Source organism: Pterocles gutturalis, unplaced genomic scaffold (assembly GCF_000699245.1).
Source record: "Pterocles gutturalis isolate BGI_N339 unplaced genomic scaffold, ASM69924v1 scaffold1227, whole genome shotgun sequence".
Lineage (NCBI taxonomy): Eukaryota > Metazoa > Chordata > Aves > Pterocliformes > Pteroclidae > Pterocles > Pterocles gutturalis.
Window position 1 is genome coordinate 2804 of NW_010114934.1, and position 18543 is coordinate 21346.

At 50.1% G+C, this 18543-nt stretch overlaps 1 protein-coding gene across 1 annotated transcript in view; it reads right to left on the reverse strand.

Moving 5' to 3' along the window:
- Positions 1-140: 140 nt before the first annotated feature.
- Positions 141-18543, reverse strand: part of RAPGEF1 (Rap guanine nucleotide exchange factor (GEF) 1) — an 82165-nt gene continuing 63762 nt past the window's right edge. Inside the window, exons 11-23 of the mRNA XM_010074966.1 lie at positions 11962-12044; positions 10423-10534; positions 8743-8818; positions 5507-5591; positions 4158-4250; positions 3594-3779; positions 3358-3442; positions 3033-3127; positions 2528-2606; positions 2284-2385; positions 1773-1870; positions 1063-1191; positions 141-502 (exon numbers count right to left, since the gene is read on the reverse strand). Coding sequence (XP_010073268.1) covers positions 352-502; positions 1063-1191; positions 1773-1870; positions 2284-2385; positions 2528-2606; positions 3033-3127; positions 3358-3442; positions 3594-3779; positions 4158-4250; positions 5507-5591; positions 8743-8818; positions 10423-10534; positions 11962-12044 — 1374 coding nt within the window. The 3' untranslated portion in view covers positions 141-351. The remainder of the gene's footprint in view (positions 503-1062; positions 1192-1772; positions 1871-2283; positions 2386-2527; positions 2607-3032; positions 3128-3357; positions 3443-3593; positions 3780-4157; positions 4251-5506; positions 5592-8742; positions 8819-10422; positions 10535-11961; positions 12045-18543) is intronic.

Genomic DNA, 18543 nt, shown 5'->3' on the forward strand with positions numbered 1-18543 from the left:
CGGCGTTTCCCCCTGACCCAGCGCCCACAAAGCCAGTAACGCCCTGGCATGGGACCCTCCCTCCACAAAGCTCTCTCCCCAGGTTTAAAGCTGATTCATGGCACAGAGGGACGGGAGGAGGAGGAGGAGGGTGAGTGCAGCGAGCACCGGCTGATCTCTGCCCTTCGCGGCTGACGCGCGCGGTCGCTTTTCGCCTGCTGCAAGAGCCCGACGTTCACACACCCAGGGATCGCTGCCAGCTGGGAGGGAGGGTGCGTCATCCAGTAACAGGTACAAACATGGAACTCCAGTCTCATAGCTGCCCTCGGCGCGTCTGCGGAGCAATTCTCCTCGCTCGCACCACCCCTTCTCCTAGGTTTTCTCTTCTCGGTCTGTTTTCCGCCTCGTAATGTTCCGAGGTTTGATTTTGAGGGACAGTTCCCACAAGGCCTCCTCAGCCAGGTGGTCGCTGAAATCGTTGAAGAATGACACGATGTCGTCATTTCTTTTGATGTCGTAATGTCTGGAAAACCGCAGAGGAGGGCTGTCGTTAAACACGAGGCTACCTGGGGACCTCTCCCACCTTTGAGCTACCCTGCTCTAAGGACATCCACCACTCTGGTCTGTGCCCAATGCTCACGACAGTGGTGCGACTCCAAAAAGGGGAAAAAACATCATGACCCTTGCTGAACTGGGAAAAAAGACACCCTGTCACACTGAAATTCAGCAGTTAGATCTGGTGCCTCTGCTGCAAGATAGCATTGAGGAAACTCTACAAGACCTAGTGAACCCATGGACCAGCAACAGCAAAACCCGGAGGAGAAACTGTTGTGTGAAAGAGAGCAGCAGGAAAACTTTACTGCACTGGATCTCAGAACTAACATAGAAAAATGCCTAGAGAGGGAAGGAGCCTGCGACCAGAGCCCTGTTGTTTCCAGGTCTCCTTACATCTCCATCACAGGGCTTTGACTTCGGACTCTGTTCCCCTCCCACAGATGCTCCTGTGCCCCAGCCATGACCCCCCCCATCAATCCCCGCTGCAGTGCATCGAAGCCGGCTCTGACCCCCCTGTGCCGCACTTACACTTGCTGGAAGCACCTCATGCTGTCCAGGATGTTAAACTGCTGCCAGCGCTTGGAGAAGTTCACTTTGTTGTCGATGTAATCTGGGTTTCCCAGATGAACGAAGGTCAGGTCCTGCAGAATCAGGCCTCTGAAAGAGAGAAAGGGGCAGCAGGCCAGGGAGCAGGCAAACAAGGACAGAGGTTAGTCACACAGGGGCAGGATGGCCAGCCCAGAGCCAGCCAGACGCAATCCAATGCCACCATCAGCATTGCAACTTTAAACTAGAAGGAAATGTCCCTGCTGGCAGCAGACTCCTCATCTACCAGCTCCTGCAGCCAGCACAACCAAAGCTGTCGCAGAGGAGCAAGCAGCAGCTTGAAGCTGTGGGATGCACTGCACCTCATGGGAAAATTTGTCTTTCTGCACACAGACCCCAAGGAAAATATAGCGAAAAAGCATCAACTGAAGATCCAGGCACTTGATCCTTCCTTTGCCATAGTCAATTCACAAAAGCCCTCGTTACAGAAAGACAGCTGCCACCCTGCCTTCCTATGCTACAGGACAAACTGCTGCAGGGAAGGCACACGGGCTGAGGTGGCACATCGCTGTCTTGTTCCAGACGTAGGGCAAAAGGCAAGCGCTGAGCTGAGCAGAAGCTGCTGAGAAATTCTTGAAGGAACCATCTGAATGTGCAGAAGTAACAGCAGAGGAAAGAAACCACCAACTCACAGGTAAGGTATGCAGGGAGGCTCCACATCGGCCAGAGCTGCTCGGTAGGCGCGGAAGGACGAGGAGCTGTCGATCAGCGTGCAGTACTCAGCCAGGCCCTGGCAGAACACAAAGCCCACGGTGGCACCACTGCAAACCCCTTTTCTTTGTAACCTCTCCCCAGAGAGCCACCACGCAGGCCAGGGAGCTGATGCCATCCTGATTTACTCAGCCTGAGTGTGTGTACATAGACCCTCGCTGCCTTCAGCCTCACCAAGCCTTCAGTCCTCCCTGCAGGGAGGAGGAGGAGGCGGCTGTTCTCACCAGTGACTGTGCTGGCACTCCTGCAGCTGTCAGGATGCCCAGCCACGCTGCACGCTTCCAGCACTGTGGCTTTATACCCACTAGAGAGCAGATCTCTGCCACCCTCCACCCCAGGACGTTGCTGAGCTGTTAGAACCACCCGGCTGTTTCATACCGTGACCACAGTTAGCTTTTCCCCCTAAACATGAGAGTTCTCACCGCTCCTCACCTCTGAGGTTTGTTTCTGCCACTCCAGCCTTCGGATGGGTGCAGAATCCAGTGCAGAAAGAATGGCCAGATAGGAATTAAAATTATTCAGCTTTCGTAAGTGCTGTGAAGAGGGAGAATACACCAGTTACTCTAGAGATCTGAAAAGCTTTCTAGCATCAAACAGCTCTGGCAACCAGGAGGCCCCCGTCCCCTGCTCCTTTAGGAGCAGTGTGTGTGACTGCCAGCAAGAATCAAGCTGGTACCTTCATAATCTTTATGAATTTAAGGAGCAGCCTCTCTCGGTCTTGGGCTTTCTCTTGAAGCATAATTATTGAACGGACCCTGGAAGAACAGACAGAAAAAAACCCCAGAAAGATAAACCCACTTAAGCAGATCTTAGTTTTCTTGTTGTTTCATTTACAAAACTGGTAACTAATAAGGGTGGGTCAACAATACTGAAAAGTTCATGATGCTTCCAACTTAAATGGAGCACTCCAATTCACAACAAAGAATAGCTCCAAGGATGACCACAATAACCGTCACAGAGTGCATTTATTTGCAAGGGAAATGTTTGTCTGAAGGGCTCAATGGTACTGACAATAACCCCTCCAGGCTACAGTGCCCTCCACAACCCTCCTGAGTTTCTTTCTCTTGTGTTCTGGGGTCTTTGAAGAGTGCCCTGTATCTGCTTTCTGGCCAAAAAATACACATTATCCCGCTTGTAACGAGGGAACCTGTGCACAGTTCAGTGCCACAGTTGCTCCTTACCAGTAGGACATGTTATTAAAGTGCTCTGTGAACTGTGTCAGGTTGGGGCTCTTCTCTTCATTTTGCTCCTTCGCCCAAAGCAAAACTTCTGGTATCTGCCGAGGAAGAAGAGGAGAGGGGTGGGAAAATACCACACATGAAAATGGGATTTCTGCTTCCAGATCCCCAGCCACAGTCTGCGTTCACTACTGTTTGCTGACACAAGCTCAGCTGCCTCCTACAACCCAACAGGTGAGCTGGGAGAGCTGGCAGGGAATACCAGAGATCGCTGAGGTTACATGTTCAAACCCCTCCCTCTGCCCTTACCCCATCCCCATCTCTGTACCTCAATTTTATAGAAGAGTTCGGCATCCAGGAGGGTCAGCTGCTCAGCTATTTCATGACTGTGGAAATCGTGCAGGGTCCCTGGCCTGTAGGAAACAAGGACAAAGTATAAAGGCTAAGAAAATGTGACCTCTTCTCTTTCCTTTCTTACAGTTTGGACTGAGAAAACTGTTGTGTCCACAAGAAAGGGATGTGCTGTCTCAAAGGACCGAGACAGTTACATGGATCTTTCCTCACCTGGCTGCCACCCCACGGGCTGCAAGAGGTTTGATGGAATTGGCGTAGCTCAGCATTTTCTTCTGATCCACTTTATCGAGGATATTCTTGCGTAACACTCTGGCGAGGCTCAGCTCCCCGTTGCAGACCAGTCGGAAGACCAGGTCCATCAGCAGCTTGAGAATTTCCTCTGTCAACTCCACTAAGCTGAGAGAAAGATGGAAAACCCAGGGAAGGTATCAGAGCTACAACTCTGAGCTACAGAGTTTGGATCTGCACTCAGTCTTGTCACTCTTCCCTGCAAGCAGAGCAGAGCGACCGAAATTCCTCCTCTTCCCAGCTCTCCCTTTCCCAGAGATTCCCCCTTTACTGGTTATTTTAAAATCGCTGACCCAGTTAGGACACACTGAGAACCTGCTCTCCCAACAAGAGGGTCCAGCACTACAGGTGTCTCACAGGGGTCAGGGAAGGGGATTTCAGCTGTCACCATGGATGAGGATTAAACAACGCATCTTCCTACCTGCCAGACTCCTGTATTGTTACTGACCCCACACCTCCCACCCCAAAAGGAAGAAGGCAACTCACCACAGCTCATCCACCACTCTCACCAGCACGAAGAAGGTGTTCTTGCTGACTCGCTTCTTAAACGTATCTGGGAAGTGGCAAAACTTCTCATATGTTGGTTGCAAATTAAAGAATCAACTTAAGACCAGCATCAGTGCAACTATCAGCTGCCTTGAGGAACACGAGAACAGCGCACTGTTCTGTCCTGGCTGAAAAACTGGTGTTTGGTTTCCAGGAGATAAGGGACATCGATACAGCTCTAATTAACACGGTATTAAGCTGCCACCGGGCAGCAGGGATGTGAGGAGGCACTTATTGATGCTAGAAGAGCAGGTGGACCCTGAAACTGTTCTAAGGTGGAATTTAATGAGCAGCACTCTTCTACTGTGGTCTCCCCGCTGGCCTGTGACATCTGGTCTCAACAGACCTCAGATGTCACCTCTACCTTCCTCACTGCTCAACTTGCTGCAAGGAGAACGGCGGCAGGGGAGGCGGCACAGGCTGAAAAAAGCTTCTGCCAGGTGGCCAAAGGGAAAAGAGGACGGTTATCAGTAAGTCAGGTATTGACGAGGGCCTGCAGGAATACTTCACTGACAACCGCTCTGCAGCGAGATCTGCGGTGTCCTCGTCCGTGCTGATCCCAGCAGGAGCGGTGGCTGCAGATGGCAGTGACGAGCTGCGACACACGACAGGGTGACGTCAGGTTCCCGCTGATGTGCGTGCACAGGACCAAGGCTCACGAGGTCCTTGCACTGCCTGAACCCAGACATTGACCCGCTCAGCTGACGGCGAAGGGAGCCCGGGAACAGAGCCAAGGGGAAGGAACGGCAGGCAGGGTGCTCAGCAAGAAGCCTTCTCCGTGCTCTGCCAGAAATGCTACCGCTCACCCGGCCACACAGGGGCCCTCGCCTCCTTGGCAGTTAGAAGCTCAGTTCAGAACGGGGAGGGTACAAGGACATCACCTTCTGTGCTGCATTGCTTGTAATAAGGGAGAGCAGGTCTTGCCCATTTAGTCATCTCTTGCCCAGCAGGCAATCCCCACGGCCACTCCAGCAGGCGGCCTGAGCCCCATTCTACAAAAATCCTAAAAAAATGACTAATTCCCCAGTGATATCTAGAAAATCTGAACTGCTTTCCTCCCCTGCCAGGGCCCTCATGTCCAGTACTGCCTGCTCCTGCCCAGCAGCATTTCCCATTTGCAGGGTGCAGAGGTGAAGGAAGTCCTGCTTGGGACCCCCCCCAGGGCAAGCACATCACTGACCACGTTGTCAGGAGGCTCTTGACCAAACAACTTGCCCCCAGCTCCCTCCAGGATGACAGCTCGGCTCTGATTCCCGGTGGGGGTGAACTGCCACTCATGTGAAGGATATCTGTACTGCAGCTTCTTGATGAGCTCTTCAGGGGTGATAAATGTCCTGTACGTAGTCAGAAAGGCTTCACAGTACAGCACCAGGTCTACAGAGAAAGACAAGAAAGCTTCAGTCAACCCTGCTTTGAGAAAAAGGAAGCTTCTTGTAAGGTTGAATCCAGCTTTACAGGAAGAGGACGCGGAGGCATTTGTGACACGAACGGACTTTGCAGAGATGCTGTGCTGTTGTTTCTTACCAGCAGATGGACCCTACGGCACAACAGTGAAACTGCCCCATCCCCAGGGCCTGGCCCCCACGGCCAGCACTCAGGCTCGCTGCTTCCCTTATGCGACCACCAAAGGGGTCACTGAAAAACACCCCTTTGTGGGGCAGGAACCTTCAGGAATGGGTCAAAGAAAAATGTGTTTTAGACCTTGGAGATACTTTAAAAAAGATCTGACGGTGAGAGGTGGGTCCTGTTCTCTGTCTTTCCTGCTCAGGCAGCACTCAGCCCTGCAGAAAGGCACGGTAACCCTTCCCTCCTGACCGAACGCACGATTTGGCATAACAGTGCTGCAGACCCTCTGCCCTTGCTGTGTTCCAGGAAATCTGCTCCAGGACAGCATAAATATAAGATTATTTTCAGCCAAAAGAAGAGTAAATTGCACTGCAAAAAATGACGCTACCATGACCATGACCCTGCCACAACACAGCGGCTGATGCGGTGCACGCAGACAGCTTTTGTTTAGCAATCTGCAGCAGTGGGTGCTGCAGGGCCCAGAACTGCAAAAGGCTTTGGCCATCCTCATGGGTGAAGCAATTTGAAAAAGCAGGAACTGCAAATGGGAAAGCAGATTTCAGGTCAAGACTGCAGTACACTCACAGTCAGTGTGGACAGCAGCGGTGAAAAGGAAACTTACTAGCCCCGGTGTAAAACCACACAGCACCGCAGGCAGCACGTGCAGTAGGATGGCATGCTGCCGCTGCCCCGTGCACTGCAACCGCTGACGGAGCCTCGGTAACGCAGAGACAAAGCTCCTGCCATGCCTGCCCAGGCTAGGCTGTACATGCAAAGCCTGCTTCAGCCAGGACAGGGATCACCCCACACCCGTGCGCTGTAACATCCATCTGCTGCACGTGAAGGGTGGGAAAGCGCAGGGCACGGTGTGCCAGCTGTGCCGCTCTACCTGCAGTGTTTCTCTTAGCAGGAGCCTCACGGGGACACCGCTTCCTCCTGCTCTTAAATCAGAGAGCGCTGCTGCCTTTCGGTTAAAGACAATCAGACATGAGCTCTAAAGCTGGAGGCTGGGTGGTCATGTCAGGCGTGAGTCCCAGCCTCGTCCAGCTGTAATCCTGCACTCCCAGCAAGCGCGTGTGGCTGTGAGCACCGAACTGGCCACGGATTTTATGTCTAAAGACCACAGGTCTCACTTTAGCCCTTATTCCATTTAGCTCTTTTAGAAAACTCAAATGGACAAGAAGCATCATGCAGCAGGGCGTGGGGTTGCGTTTATTCTGGGTTCCCATCTGCCCAAAAGGCAACGTGAGGTAATACAGCTGGTCTGCTCTGGCACTCGAAGCTGCCAAGAAATTCATCTTTAAAGAAAAGCCTCTTAACTATACCCCTCTGTGCCGTTTGGCTGATTGATTTACAAGCCCTGAATTCTTCTCATTGTAAGCTTAATTCATTAACCCTCTCAGTCACCCAAACAGTGGGTTAGCATAGCATGAATTCCTCCCTGCTCCATTCAGCTCCTCGCCTTGGCAGAGCCTGCGAGGCTGAGCTCTGGGACTATTCTGAGAAACGTACTGAGCAGAGCTCCCTCCACCCAGACGCTCTCCCCGTCCGCACCACTCTGCATTTAAAATCCTGCTCTAGTTTTTCCCAGTCTTGAAAGGTTCTCCACGGCTTTCACCTCACTGCTCGCAGCACCCCCAGCGCTCCCCATTCCTGAACTGGAGGTCTCGCACACATCCCTTTTACCAAGTAGCTGTCTTTCAACAGGAACAGCAGGGAAGTTCTTCCAATGTGATGCTTGTTCCGGAGAACAGCAGGAGTAAATCAGAGCTTCTCTATTCTGCTTTCAGTATTTTTATAAGGGTATTTCCACCATCTCATTTAGACTGTTTTTTAAAAATCTTTAAAAATCAACCAATCTTCTCTCTAGTACGTTCCTAACTTTGGTCCTTTCTGCCTGGATTCGATACCCAGCATAAACAGGGAAACACAGGTGTCATGGGAAGGATTTTCTTGCTGGCTGAATGGTGTTGGTAAGTAATTGCAAACACCTTATGCTACAGTAAAAACCCTGCCATTTAAAAATGCACATGAAAGGTATTTCCCCTTTGACTATCAAACCTCTAAAGGATGAGTGCTGAGTGGTTCAGCGGGTTAGTGCATTTTGCCTGGCATCCCGGGAGATAAGGAGATCAATTCTGGTTAAGGCCATCAGCACAAATGTGTTTGGCAGATTCAAAATCAGTCTCTGGACACATTGGAAAGGCTGTCTTTGCCACAGGTCTTGGAAAGGAGCTGCTTCATGTAGCTGGTGATTGGTTCTGAAGAGATAAAGCGGGGTTTTAACAAATCTATAGTTAAGGGTTGCTAACGCCCTTTTCTCCTCCCTGACATCTCCTTTCTTGTACTGTGGATTCTCTCTCTGAACTGCTCTGGGTGGCTACCAGCATGCAAGCGGTACAGAGCGGGACTGGGAAGTGACACGGTGAGTGGAAAATAAGGGGTGTCAGCAGACCAGCACCTGGACAGCTTGCCTGATGCCCACAGGTACTGTGTTAGACCCAAATCAACGTCCCTGCTCTCCTACTTTGATGCAACAGCCACTCCAGCAACTCCTATGTTACCACGTCCCAGAAGTTCAAACGGCAGGGAGCACCTCTGAAAACAGGATCAGTCACACCTGTGCTTGCAGGAGGCGGGTATGGAGACACAACACAGCACTGTCACCAACACCACCGATGCACTTTGCCTTCCAGATCTGCGCAAGGGCCACGAGGAGTTAATACCGTCCCTGCTGCTAAACGGAACAAACAGGTGCTTATCCAGCTTACCTCCATTTCACCAAAGATAAGCACAACCCCCCCACAACTCGGGGGATCACGAATGCAGCCCCCTCCACCCTGGCCCAGCTGCCTGCAGTCGCATCGCGACGGCACACATGACAGAGATGCAGAAGACAAGCAGCAAAAAGCTACGCCAGGCTGCGCTCCTCAGCCCTGTTTCGGCGCACCCACTGTACCTTTCCTGTCGGTCTCTGTTGCATGCACTAACAAAATGTCTCCAGATCCACCACGAACATCTGGCCCATCATCTCCCTGCAATGAGAACAGCAGCACGTTAGGCACGGCCCAAGCTCCCTTTGGCCTGGTTCACCAGCTCTGGGGTTCAAGCTCAGCTGGCAGAGTACACAGTGTTCCTGGCATTGCTCGCAGCGCAAGCTGGGACACGGTCTTCAGTGCTGGGCTCATCCTGGAATGTGAATAAACCATTTGGTGTCCCAGATGAGGACCTGGGCTGATCTGCACTTGGCGTCTCTGACTCCTTAAGGCCAGGCTGTGAAGCTCAGTGAAAACTGAACCTTCTCCCCACAGAAGAACGAACAGAAATGTCCCAGATTCCCAAATGCTCCCAAAAGACCATTAACAGAGCAGTAACACTGTGCGAACTGTCTCAAAGTGCGGGATCACGTCCCACAGCGGCTGTGGGGTGAGAGGTCATGCATTCAACTCGCATGTTCCTGGAACATCAAAACCTAGCGAGTTAATTCCTTAATCTGGAACTATTTGGCTGGAGGTCACCTGAAGCGATCCAGTAACCAGGAGCAGAAAACAGCCCTGCTAACTGCTTGACCCCTGCCTTACCATTCTCTGAAAACATCTTTCTTCTAGCTACTGCAATTCACAACTAAAAATATGCAAAACCAATCTATCACTCAGCCAGCGGTTCCCACGCTGCAGGAAACGGCTCGCAGTGGCAGTTCTATACCGCTTCAAATATGTCAACCGTAAAGAAAATAAAGAAAAAAGAAGTGAATGGTTGACACAGATCTGCTAGTCCCAAATGTTCAGAAATCACTGATTTTTAATTGTTTTTTAAAGGAAGTATTCCTGCAGAGGAGACTGGAGTCATGTCTGGCTTCCCCTTTGTTATTTCAATATGTAAAACATTGAAAAAGCTGCGCATCACAGCCACGGAGTGGCTATGTCTAAGATGTGAATTTTTCAGGTGACCCTCTGGCAAAACTCATGAAATATTACTTAAAGAATGAGTAAGAGCTTCTGTCTCCTGCGCATCTCAGCTGACCAAAGAACACTCCTAAAGTGCCAGTAAATGATACATTCTCTCTGTTTTTCAGAGGAGCCCCCTGACAGTCTGAACGCTTCAAAAGCCTGCATATTCCCTCAAGCTGCATGTCAAAGACAGCTTGGTTCAAGAGCACAGTGAGCAAAGCTGTCTGGGAGAGCACCCAAGGCTAGAAAAAAAGCCATTTCTCAGAGAAACAGTTCCTTTGGCTGCTCTTCCGCATCAGTAAAAGTACTGCTCAGGAAATCTGCTAAATCTGCCTTCAGACTGAAAGGCCAACACCACAAACCCACACCTGGATTTACTGTGCTCAGGCTCTCAGGTGCTTTACTTCAGACTGTAGCAGGCTGAAGAGGTAGGAAGGAGCAGATTGGGAAAAGGGGACAAGATGTGCTGGTTTTTGGAGAGACATGTCACATTTTGTTCGTTCACTGCTGGTGCTCCCTGCCTGTATCAGCATCTCATACGTTCACAACAGCCTGCACACATAAAGCTGCACACCACTTCTGCTGCAACCTAGTTTTTCCTTTCAAATAAAACCTGATGCCTTGCTTGTGCACGCAAGGAATCAGATTTCAATACAACATAAACCAAGGAGTATGACAGCAAACCCTACCTCTTGCTTCAGTGTTAACCTGGCCATAATTTCACTGTGGTCGATAAGGGATAGCTCATCCACCTCTTCCTCCAACTGTGACGATTCCAAAGCATCTGGTGACTGCTGCTGCCTGTAAAAAAAAAAAAAAAGGCAAATACCCATCAGCGTCATTGCCCATCCACGAGAAGAGATGCTGGGTCCATCCAAGCTCTCAGTGTACAAACCTCCAGTAAATGACAGTAAGTACACAGACAGTCTGGAGGCAAATCTTTTGCAAACAATCCCAAATGTCTAGCTCTAATGCTGTTGCTTTGTGTATCTCTTAAAAAAAGAGAAAGATGAACCCTTATGACCTGAACGCTTGTCTGCCTGCATTTCTGGCAGATGAGATTTTACTGTGCCCTGCAGAAGTACACGCTTCCATGTCTCCTTAATCCATGAAATTTTCAGTGCACACAAATCTAAGCCCTACCTCAAACGTACAGAGACTGAGCATACTCTACATGTATATATCTCAGTCAGCTCATGACCCATTGTGCTGCTACAAGGCAAGATGACAGGCTCTCTTTTTGCAAGGAGATAGAGCAGAAAGCTCTGACTACTTTATTGGTGTAGATAGAAACAGAACAGTTTGGACTGGGGGAGACCTTTAAAGGTCATCTAGTCCAAACCCCCTGCAGTGAGCAGGGACATCTTCAACTAGATCTACAGCTCCAGTATTCCTACCCTCAAAGGCTGGTACTTTTGTGCCTGGACACATGCTCTCTGTACTTGTATTCCTAAAAAAAAAAAAAAAAAGCACACATGTTCTTCATAGCTTTCCCCAGGCACAAGCCAAAATCCTGTGCACCAGTCCGTACTTTCAGCGGACAGTGAGCTTTGCAGAGCACTCTTGCATTGTCTCCTTTACTGGAGGGATTAAACCCCTCAAACCAACTGCAGGAAAATGGGGGAGGGAAGCTGACTGTCGCACACCAAACAATGCCTTTCTCTATTTTTGCTTTAGAAATGCAATTGCAGAGCAATCTCAGGCAGCAGGGAAGCACTCACTCCACTCCTCCTGAAGCCCATCTGTTCCAGCCCGCACCTCTTCATTTCCATAGACAAACGATGGCTAAGAGCATTAGCAGGGATATAACGCCTCCCGCTTCAGGGCCTCAGCCAGCCTCTCGCTAGCAGGGCCAGGAAGAAATTCCCCTCTGGAAGACTATTTCCCAGCAATGATACAGACTTTTTTTCCCTGGAAGCAGGAGGGATCAGCCAGGGTCAATGACAGCACTGCCCATCAGACAGACTTAGGATGGCTGAAACAGGCTGCACTAACCCCTGCGGGCTCCCCCAGTTAAGTAACAACCGCGGGCCAGGAGCCGCCGGGGTCAGCAGGATCCAGAGCTCACCAGCTGTACAAAAATCAGTGGGCTTAAAGTTTAGAGAACATTGAGAAGGCTGAGGGCAGAACAGGCAGCCCCAAGGAGGGTCTGGCAGAGGATGGGGCTAACGGGATGCTGTGGACCCTTCGAGGCTGGGAAGCGGAGCAGCAGGGAAGGCAAGGCTCACCTTTCAGCACCATCTTTGCCTTCCTTCCCCACGGCACTGCTGTTCGAAGTGGAGTCTTTGGAGTCTTTGACAGAGGGAGATTCCTGCAAAGAGAAAGAAGTTTTTCATTCTTACATGGAGCCCCACGGCACAGCTAGCCTCGCATTTACAGTCTGACTGCCTCTAAGTGGCCCTTTACCGTAAATTCCTACAGAGCGGTTAAAGATTGATGCAAGTTAATGCCAAATGCCAGGAAAACACAAAGTTAATTAGACAGGAAATTTGTGACCATCTCTGGAGACTAGTGTAATTAGTACTGTTTGCTTTTAACATTGTGAAATGATGCTGAAAGTTACAACATAACTCAGCTGTTGTCTTGGATTTTAACCCTCTCACAACTTCTTTTTTTTTTTTTTTTCTCCAGCCCTTACTAGTGACGTACACTTGCCTTCTGCTTTAATCAAAATGGTCACAGCCAGCTCTAAGCTCTCCAGTTTCAGTTCCCCTCCTGATAACAGCCCCCAAAAGACCAGCCTCTCCTGGGGGGTGGATGCACACTGCCGTTCCTACCTCCCTTCTCTCCCATCAGAAGAGCTTACGCAATGATGCAACGTTTCCACTTCACCATTCATGCCTGTGGAAGTGAGGCTAAGGCAAAAAACCAGAATCACCTGAACCCACAGCATGGAACAGCAGGTAGAGAGCTCAAAGCAAAGATACAGCATCTTAAATTAGCTATTTATTAAGGAGAGAAATAGCCACGAATGGCAAATGGGAATAATAATCTAACAGTGTTGGAGTTCAGAATTATTTAACGTCATGCAGACTGAAGCTTGGAAATTCAGCCTACTGAACAGACTGGACTGAAATCACCTACACACTCCACTCCGCTTGGAAAACACTGGTGAGCTTAGGTTTCTTGCTGCCTGCAGGATTTTTCCAGACTGTATCTGTAAAGCCCTTTGCTTCCGAGTTGAGAACCAGCTCATAGCTGCCCAAAAGGATGGGCCTGCCTAGATGCGTCTCTTGAAGGGAAGTGATGGGAGCACTATCTCTTGGCGTATTTAACACCAGCACGGATAAAGGTCTCGGAGACATCCTGTAGGAGATGTGTCTTCCAAGATGAGGGCAGGCAAAAGGACTGCCACAGACCTCTGCTGCTGTTTCCTGTGACCCAGCAGGAAGCCGGTCCCTCCCTGCGATGGAAAACGCCCTGTCTCCTCGAGGAAATATCTAAGATATGAGGCTTGAGGAAAGGAAGAAACAGCGTGTGATTACAATGCTAAATCAATCACTTACTTTGTATCCAAATGGTGAAGAAGAAAAAAAAAAAACAACAGAGCACAAAGCTTTTGGTATTAAAACGGGGAAGCCAAAGCGGTTACAAGAATAGACATGGCCCCAGGACAGTGCTGGTCAGGGTGCAGCTTCTGGAAGGAAACTTCACGCAAGCAGCTCCAGACAGACAGCGAAGCGCAAACGAAACAGCGCAGCAGGAAAAGCCATCCCTACCTCCTGCCGGGGCTCACCGCGACCCCGAAAGCATCGCCTGCTCTCCACCCGGACCGGGAGGCCACCGAGCCCGCAAGCCAGGAGTGGGCACGCAGAGGGACCTCCAGCAAGGAAACCGGGGCAGCAGGACAGGGACGGGAGCTCCCCGGGGTGCAGAAGAGGCCGGTGCCCAGCGTGTCAGCCCCGGCGTGAACTCAGCATGCACCAGGCAGCCCCTTCCCGTGTCCAGCCCTCTCCAGGTTACTTACTCCTTCAGAGCGAGGGAGTTCCCCGTTGCTCTGGCCAGAGGAATACAGATTGACGTATTCACCCTCACCAGCCTCCTCACTGGCGTTTTCACTCTAAGGGAGACAGGATGAAAGGAAATACATGATGGTGCCTCCCGCCAGCACTTACTGTCAGTGAGAGAACGTGCCCACGGGCTGGGAGGAGAAGTGCTCTTGGTGGCTGCTGTCACCTAACTGGGAGCCCTTCTTCCAGCTCAGCGGTCAACACTGGCCACTGAGGCTGTACCTTCCCGGGGGTAATTATTTTCTGGTTCTTGAGGACTATCCCGAAGGCCCTGAGCTGCAGCAGGACAGCAGCAGGCGCTGCTCTGCAAGAGCTGCCACGGACTCCGTGTGAGATTCCAAAGGGGCAATACGCACGTCTGGATTTCAAGGTTATGGAAGCTGAGCATTCAGAACTTGAGACACAAGTGCCCGTCCTACCTGCGCTACAGTCCTGCTGCTAAATGCAGACCAGCCCTGAAGCCCAGAGGGTACCAAGTGTATCTCCCAAACTATGCTACAAGCACAGACTAGAGCCATCACGCCAGGCTAAACCAATCTTGAGGGCTTCTGGGCTGTAACAAGGACCCAGCACAAAGAAGATGCAACAGCAAGGTCAGGTCCAAAGTGTGAAAACCTGGTGATTTACTCTGCGAAATGTCCCTCTTCCAAACTTTGTGAAGAGGCAGCACGAGCATGCACTGTGCTGACAGCTCTCATCTCATCAACTCCAGGCTTTGCAGCAAACAAAAGAGGAACTGCCTTGAAAAGAAGCTGTTTAAAACAGTAACTGTAATGGACAAACCTGCTCAGTGATCTGCAAAACTGATCTGAGACCTCCAGCTAGTAGTGCTTTATCAGCGTGGGAACAGCGTCAGTCTGCCTTCACCAACACGTGGTGCTTTGCACCAATGTCACTGTCACCAAGGCAGCGTGCTGGTAACTGGAAGGAACCAGAGCCTGGAGAGAGCAACTGGTCTGTGCACAGGAGAGACAGAGGTGGGCTGCAGCCACCGCTCCTGGGGCTCCCCTGTGACCTAGGAGGGAGCTGGGCAGCACTCACCAAATCCTGCCACGGCAGCAACCGCAGGATGTGAACCACTGTTAGGAGCCTGTGTTTAGAAACAACCAACCTCAAAAAACACTCCTTTACCTTCCTCAGCTTTGTATTACAATTGCAGGAAGCTGCAGCAACTTCTCCTCTCCCCTTCACCAGCATTTGACATTTTATGTTTCCTCCATACGTGTTAACATTTTCTCAAACCTGCTGAGGTGGTTCATTTTTTTTAGACACCATTTTTATATGAAATTACCTCTCTGCAATTCACATACACATCTGAAAACTGGACTAGATCACATTTAGCATGTATTAATAAAAGAGACATTTTCTTTTAAAAAACAAACAAACCCAGCCTTGCGTTAAGGCGCATTATCTCTTTGGATAGTCTCACCGAAGGCGTCTGGAGAGAATCAGTGAAAGAGGTTTCAGAAGGAAGGCAGACAGGAGCATTCCCGTTAAAGCTGCTCTCCTGAGAAGAGGAGTTTGGCACATCCACAGTGCTGGGTGACTGGCTGGCTGCGGCGGGCACCGCTAGGTCAGAGCTCTGAGATGGATGGACGGGCGGAAAAGGTGGGGTGGAGCAGGAGGAGGAGGTAGAAGAGAGGAAAGGAGGTATGGAGACTTGGTTGTGAGGCACAAAGTCCTGGGAGTAGGACCTAAACACAGATTTGTACTACGGGGTGTAGAGACGTACAACACAAAAACAAGGAAGATGGGGAAAGAGACAGACAAAAGAAAAAGTTATTAGATCGGCAGTAGCGTAGCAGTGACAGCACAAGGCATTTCCAACACAGGCAGCTCTCCGTCGAGAGGCCAACCCCAACCGAGGCAGCGCTATTTTATCATCCACACACCAGAGCAGGAATTGCTACCTGGGACACGCCAGCCAGTTTTTTTCACGGAGAGGCGTGTTCTTGCACAAACAGCAGCTTGGCTTCTCATCTCCCAGAGGGAAAGTGGGCACCAGGGTGTTTACCTGCAGGCATCCAGCCTTGGCTAGGCAGGGGAAAGCCTGGGTATCTCAGTGCTGCTAACGACAGTGACCCTGAAAACCACCTGAGTGGATGAAGGGATGTAAAGTCAGACAGAAACCATGACTGTGAGCATGCTGGAAATATCTAGGTAGAGATAAGTACTGCGAGTGCTTATTGCTTTTCTGGGATTTTCCACAGGATCCAAATTTAAGATGCCGTTTGCTCCAGCCCTATAATTTAACAGCTCCTGTGTCAAGTCTGTTCCAGAACACACAGCTCCCAGGGAGGTGTAGTTGGATACCGTCTTCAAAGTTGCACTGAAGGATAAAGGAGCTTACATTGCTACTCCTTCCCATTTGAGAAACATAGGGAGCAAAAATGATAATTGCCCTCAGGAGCAATGAATTCCTTATCAAACCGATCCTTTAATGCAGCGCCTTGAAGAGTCAGCTGAAGAGATGAAAAGAGATCATCTGCGTAAAGCTTTCTTTCACTATCTCTCCTAATCACCAGATTACTGTTCAGATACTATTAAACAGGGTGCAGTGGGAATACATCGTGCCAAGAAAAACAACAGCAACCCTCTGTCTTTTAACATCTGGTGCTAGTAAGATTTGCCACCAGGGTAAGCCTAAAACAAAGCTGACACCCATTGTTAAAAAAAGAAAAAAAAAAAAAAAAGACAATCCTAAACCTGCTGGAGAGGAGTTTATTTTAAAACCTGTAGAGCTCAACCACTAGCGAGATCTGTGCTGTAGCTAAGTGGACTGAAGGAAGAATCACATCACCCAAAAAAACGCCACGCTGAAATGAAGCTGGGGCGGTCGCTCGTTTGGGTGATCTGCTGCAGGATGTCAAAGCACAGACACAACTTGCTGAAACCAGGCTGAAAAGTGACACCACTGTGATGTAAAAAGGAGAGGGGGAAATAAAGGCATGAATCAGAGAATTCAGGCTACATTTTCTCAGGAGAGTTGAGCGGGTGATAAAACCCAAAGCTTAGCCTGTCACCTGAGCTGCGGCAGCAGCATCCAGTTCAGCAGTGGTATTTTTTTTTTCTACACAGGAAAGAAGTGAGCTTAAAAAATCTGAACTGAGAACAGCCTCAGGCCAGAAGCCTGGGCAAAAAAAGCTTTTCCACTACAAAGGAAAGGAAAAGTAAAGGTCAATGGCTAGACTTTACCTTCCACCAACTTAATCCTTGAGTGGTTGCCCTCCGCCATGCGTGGAGTCTGGCAGTGCTCTGGGTGTATTCTTGGGGCCCAAAACATATTGCAGACCATAATACAACTGAGCAGAGGTAGGTGCTTTGGAAAGGGAGCTTAAAAGACTACAGAAAAATAATTAAAATGCAAATCCCTACCACATGCCTGTGGCTAAAAGGAGACTGGCTTTAGGACAGGCTCCTCTCTCTTCCTGCTCGTTTCTTTCCGGATGAGCAGCCCTGGCTCCAGGGACACTGTCAGCTTTTGCTGCTGCCTCAGTAACAATAAGTCTAATCTCTGTATTTACTTTCTGCCTGGATAAATGCTCTACATTTATTCATTTTCACTTGCATGGCACAAAACACTAAATCCCTCGTTAGATGCCAGGCTCATGACATCATCTTGGCTCAGCAGACGCATTATGCCTGCCCCGTCTCCCTGGCATTCCATCATCTCACCGGCGCTAATATGACAACTATCGCCCCAAGTCCCAGCCTAGACCCCAAAACAGAACAGGAGCAAAGCAAACAGAGAACCATCACTGCAGCAGCTCTCGAGAAAGCACTCAACCAACTGCTGTCCTGATAACAAGATCCTCTGCTCCATTCAAGGGAATAATTTGCTCAAACAGGACCTATGTGCCAGCTCCCCTAGAGCTGGGCTTCCTGCGCCCACAGGACACAAGCGGCATACGCTGTCCTTCGCTTTGTCGTTGATGGACATCTTGCACTGAGGAGTCCCAGCGGCTTTTGTCTCTGACCTGCCGAACCCAGAGAAAGAGCCAGGCTTTTACAAAGCAGCAGTGGAGCTCACGCAGGGCGTGAGTGAAAGGAAATGACTGTCCTCCATCAAGTGACTCTGGGACAGGCAGCACCCTGCGAAGCTCTCGCGCTGCGCGATGGTGCTGGCAGGGTTAGCTCAGGCCAAACGCCAGCCGGGAGCCGCGGAGATGCTGCCTGGTACACTGCCTGCAGGCTGGGCTAGCAGCTCGAGGGGATGAATTACTGCTTCTGGGGCAGGAAAATTTGCACAGCTTCTGCTTTGCGTAGTTTCAGAGACATTAATCCCAATTCAAAGGCAATTTAGACCTAAATATAACATAACATTGCATAAATTTTGTGAGTTTGACTGCGGATACGTTACTACTGACAGTCACTATACATTCATCTCTCTTCGGCCTCATCAATACACGTTTCAAAACAATATCTTGGCATGAGATGTGTTGAAAATGCCAGTTTTAAGCCCAGGTACCCAGGAAAATGCATTAATCTTCATTATGTGATCCGTGAACAATCATTTAACGACGCAGACATGCTCTCAGCATGCTGTTAACAAAGGGAACAGTGAAGGGAAGCCTTTGGTGTGCTGGCATTAATTAGTCAGGCTGCTCTCGACTTCCAATCTTCTTGTAAAATTGCATCTTGTAGAAAGCGAGCCAGGGAGCCCCCTCCCTCCTCTGGAGCCTGCAAGCAGCTCTGGAATTCCAGCTATGCAGCTGGGCTGGGACAAGAGCCAAGAATGAAGCATACTTTTAACAGGAAAAAAAACACCCTGCGGTGGAGACGATGTCCATATGGCACCCA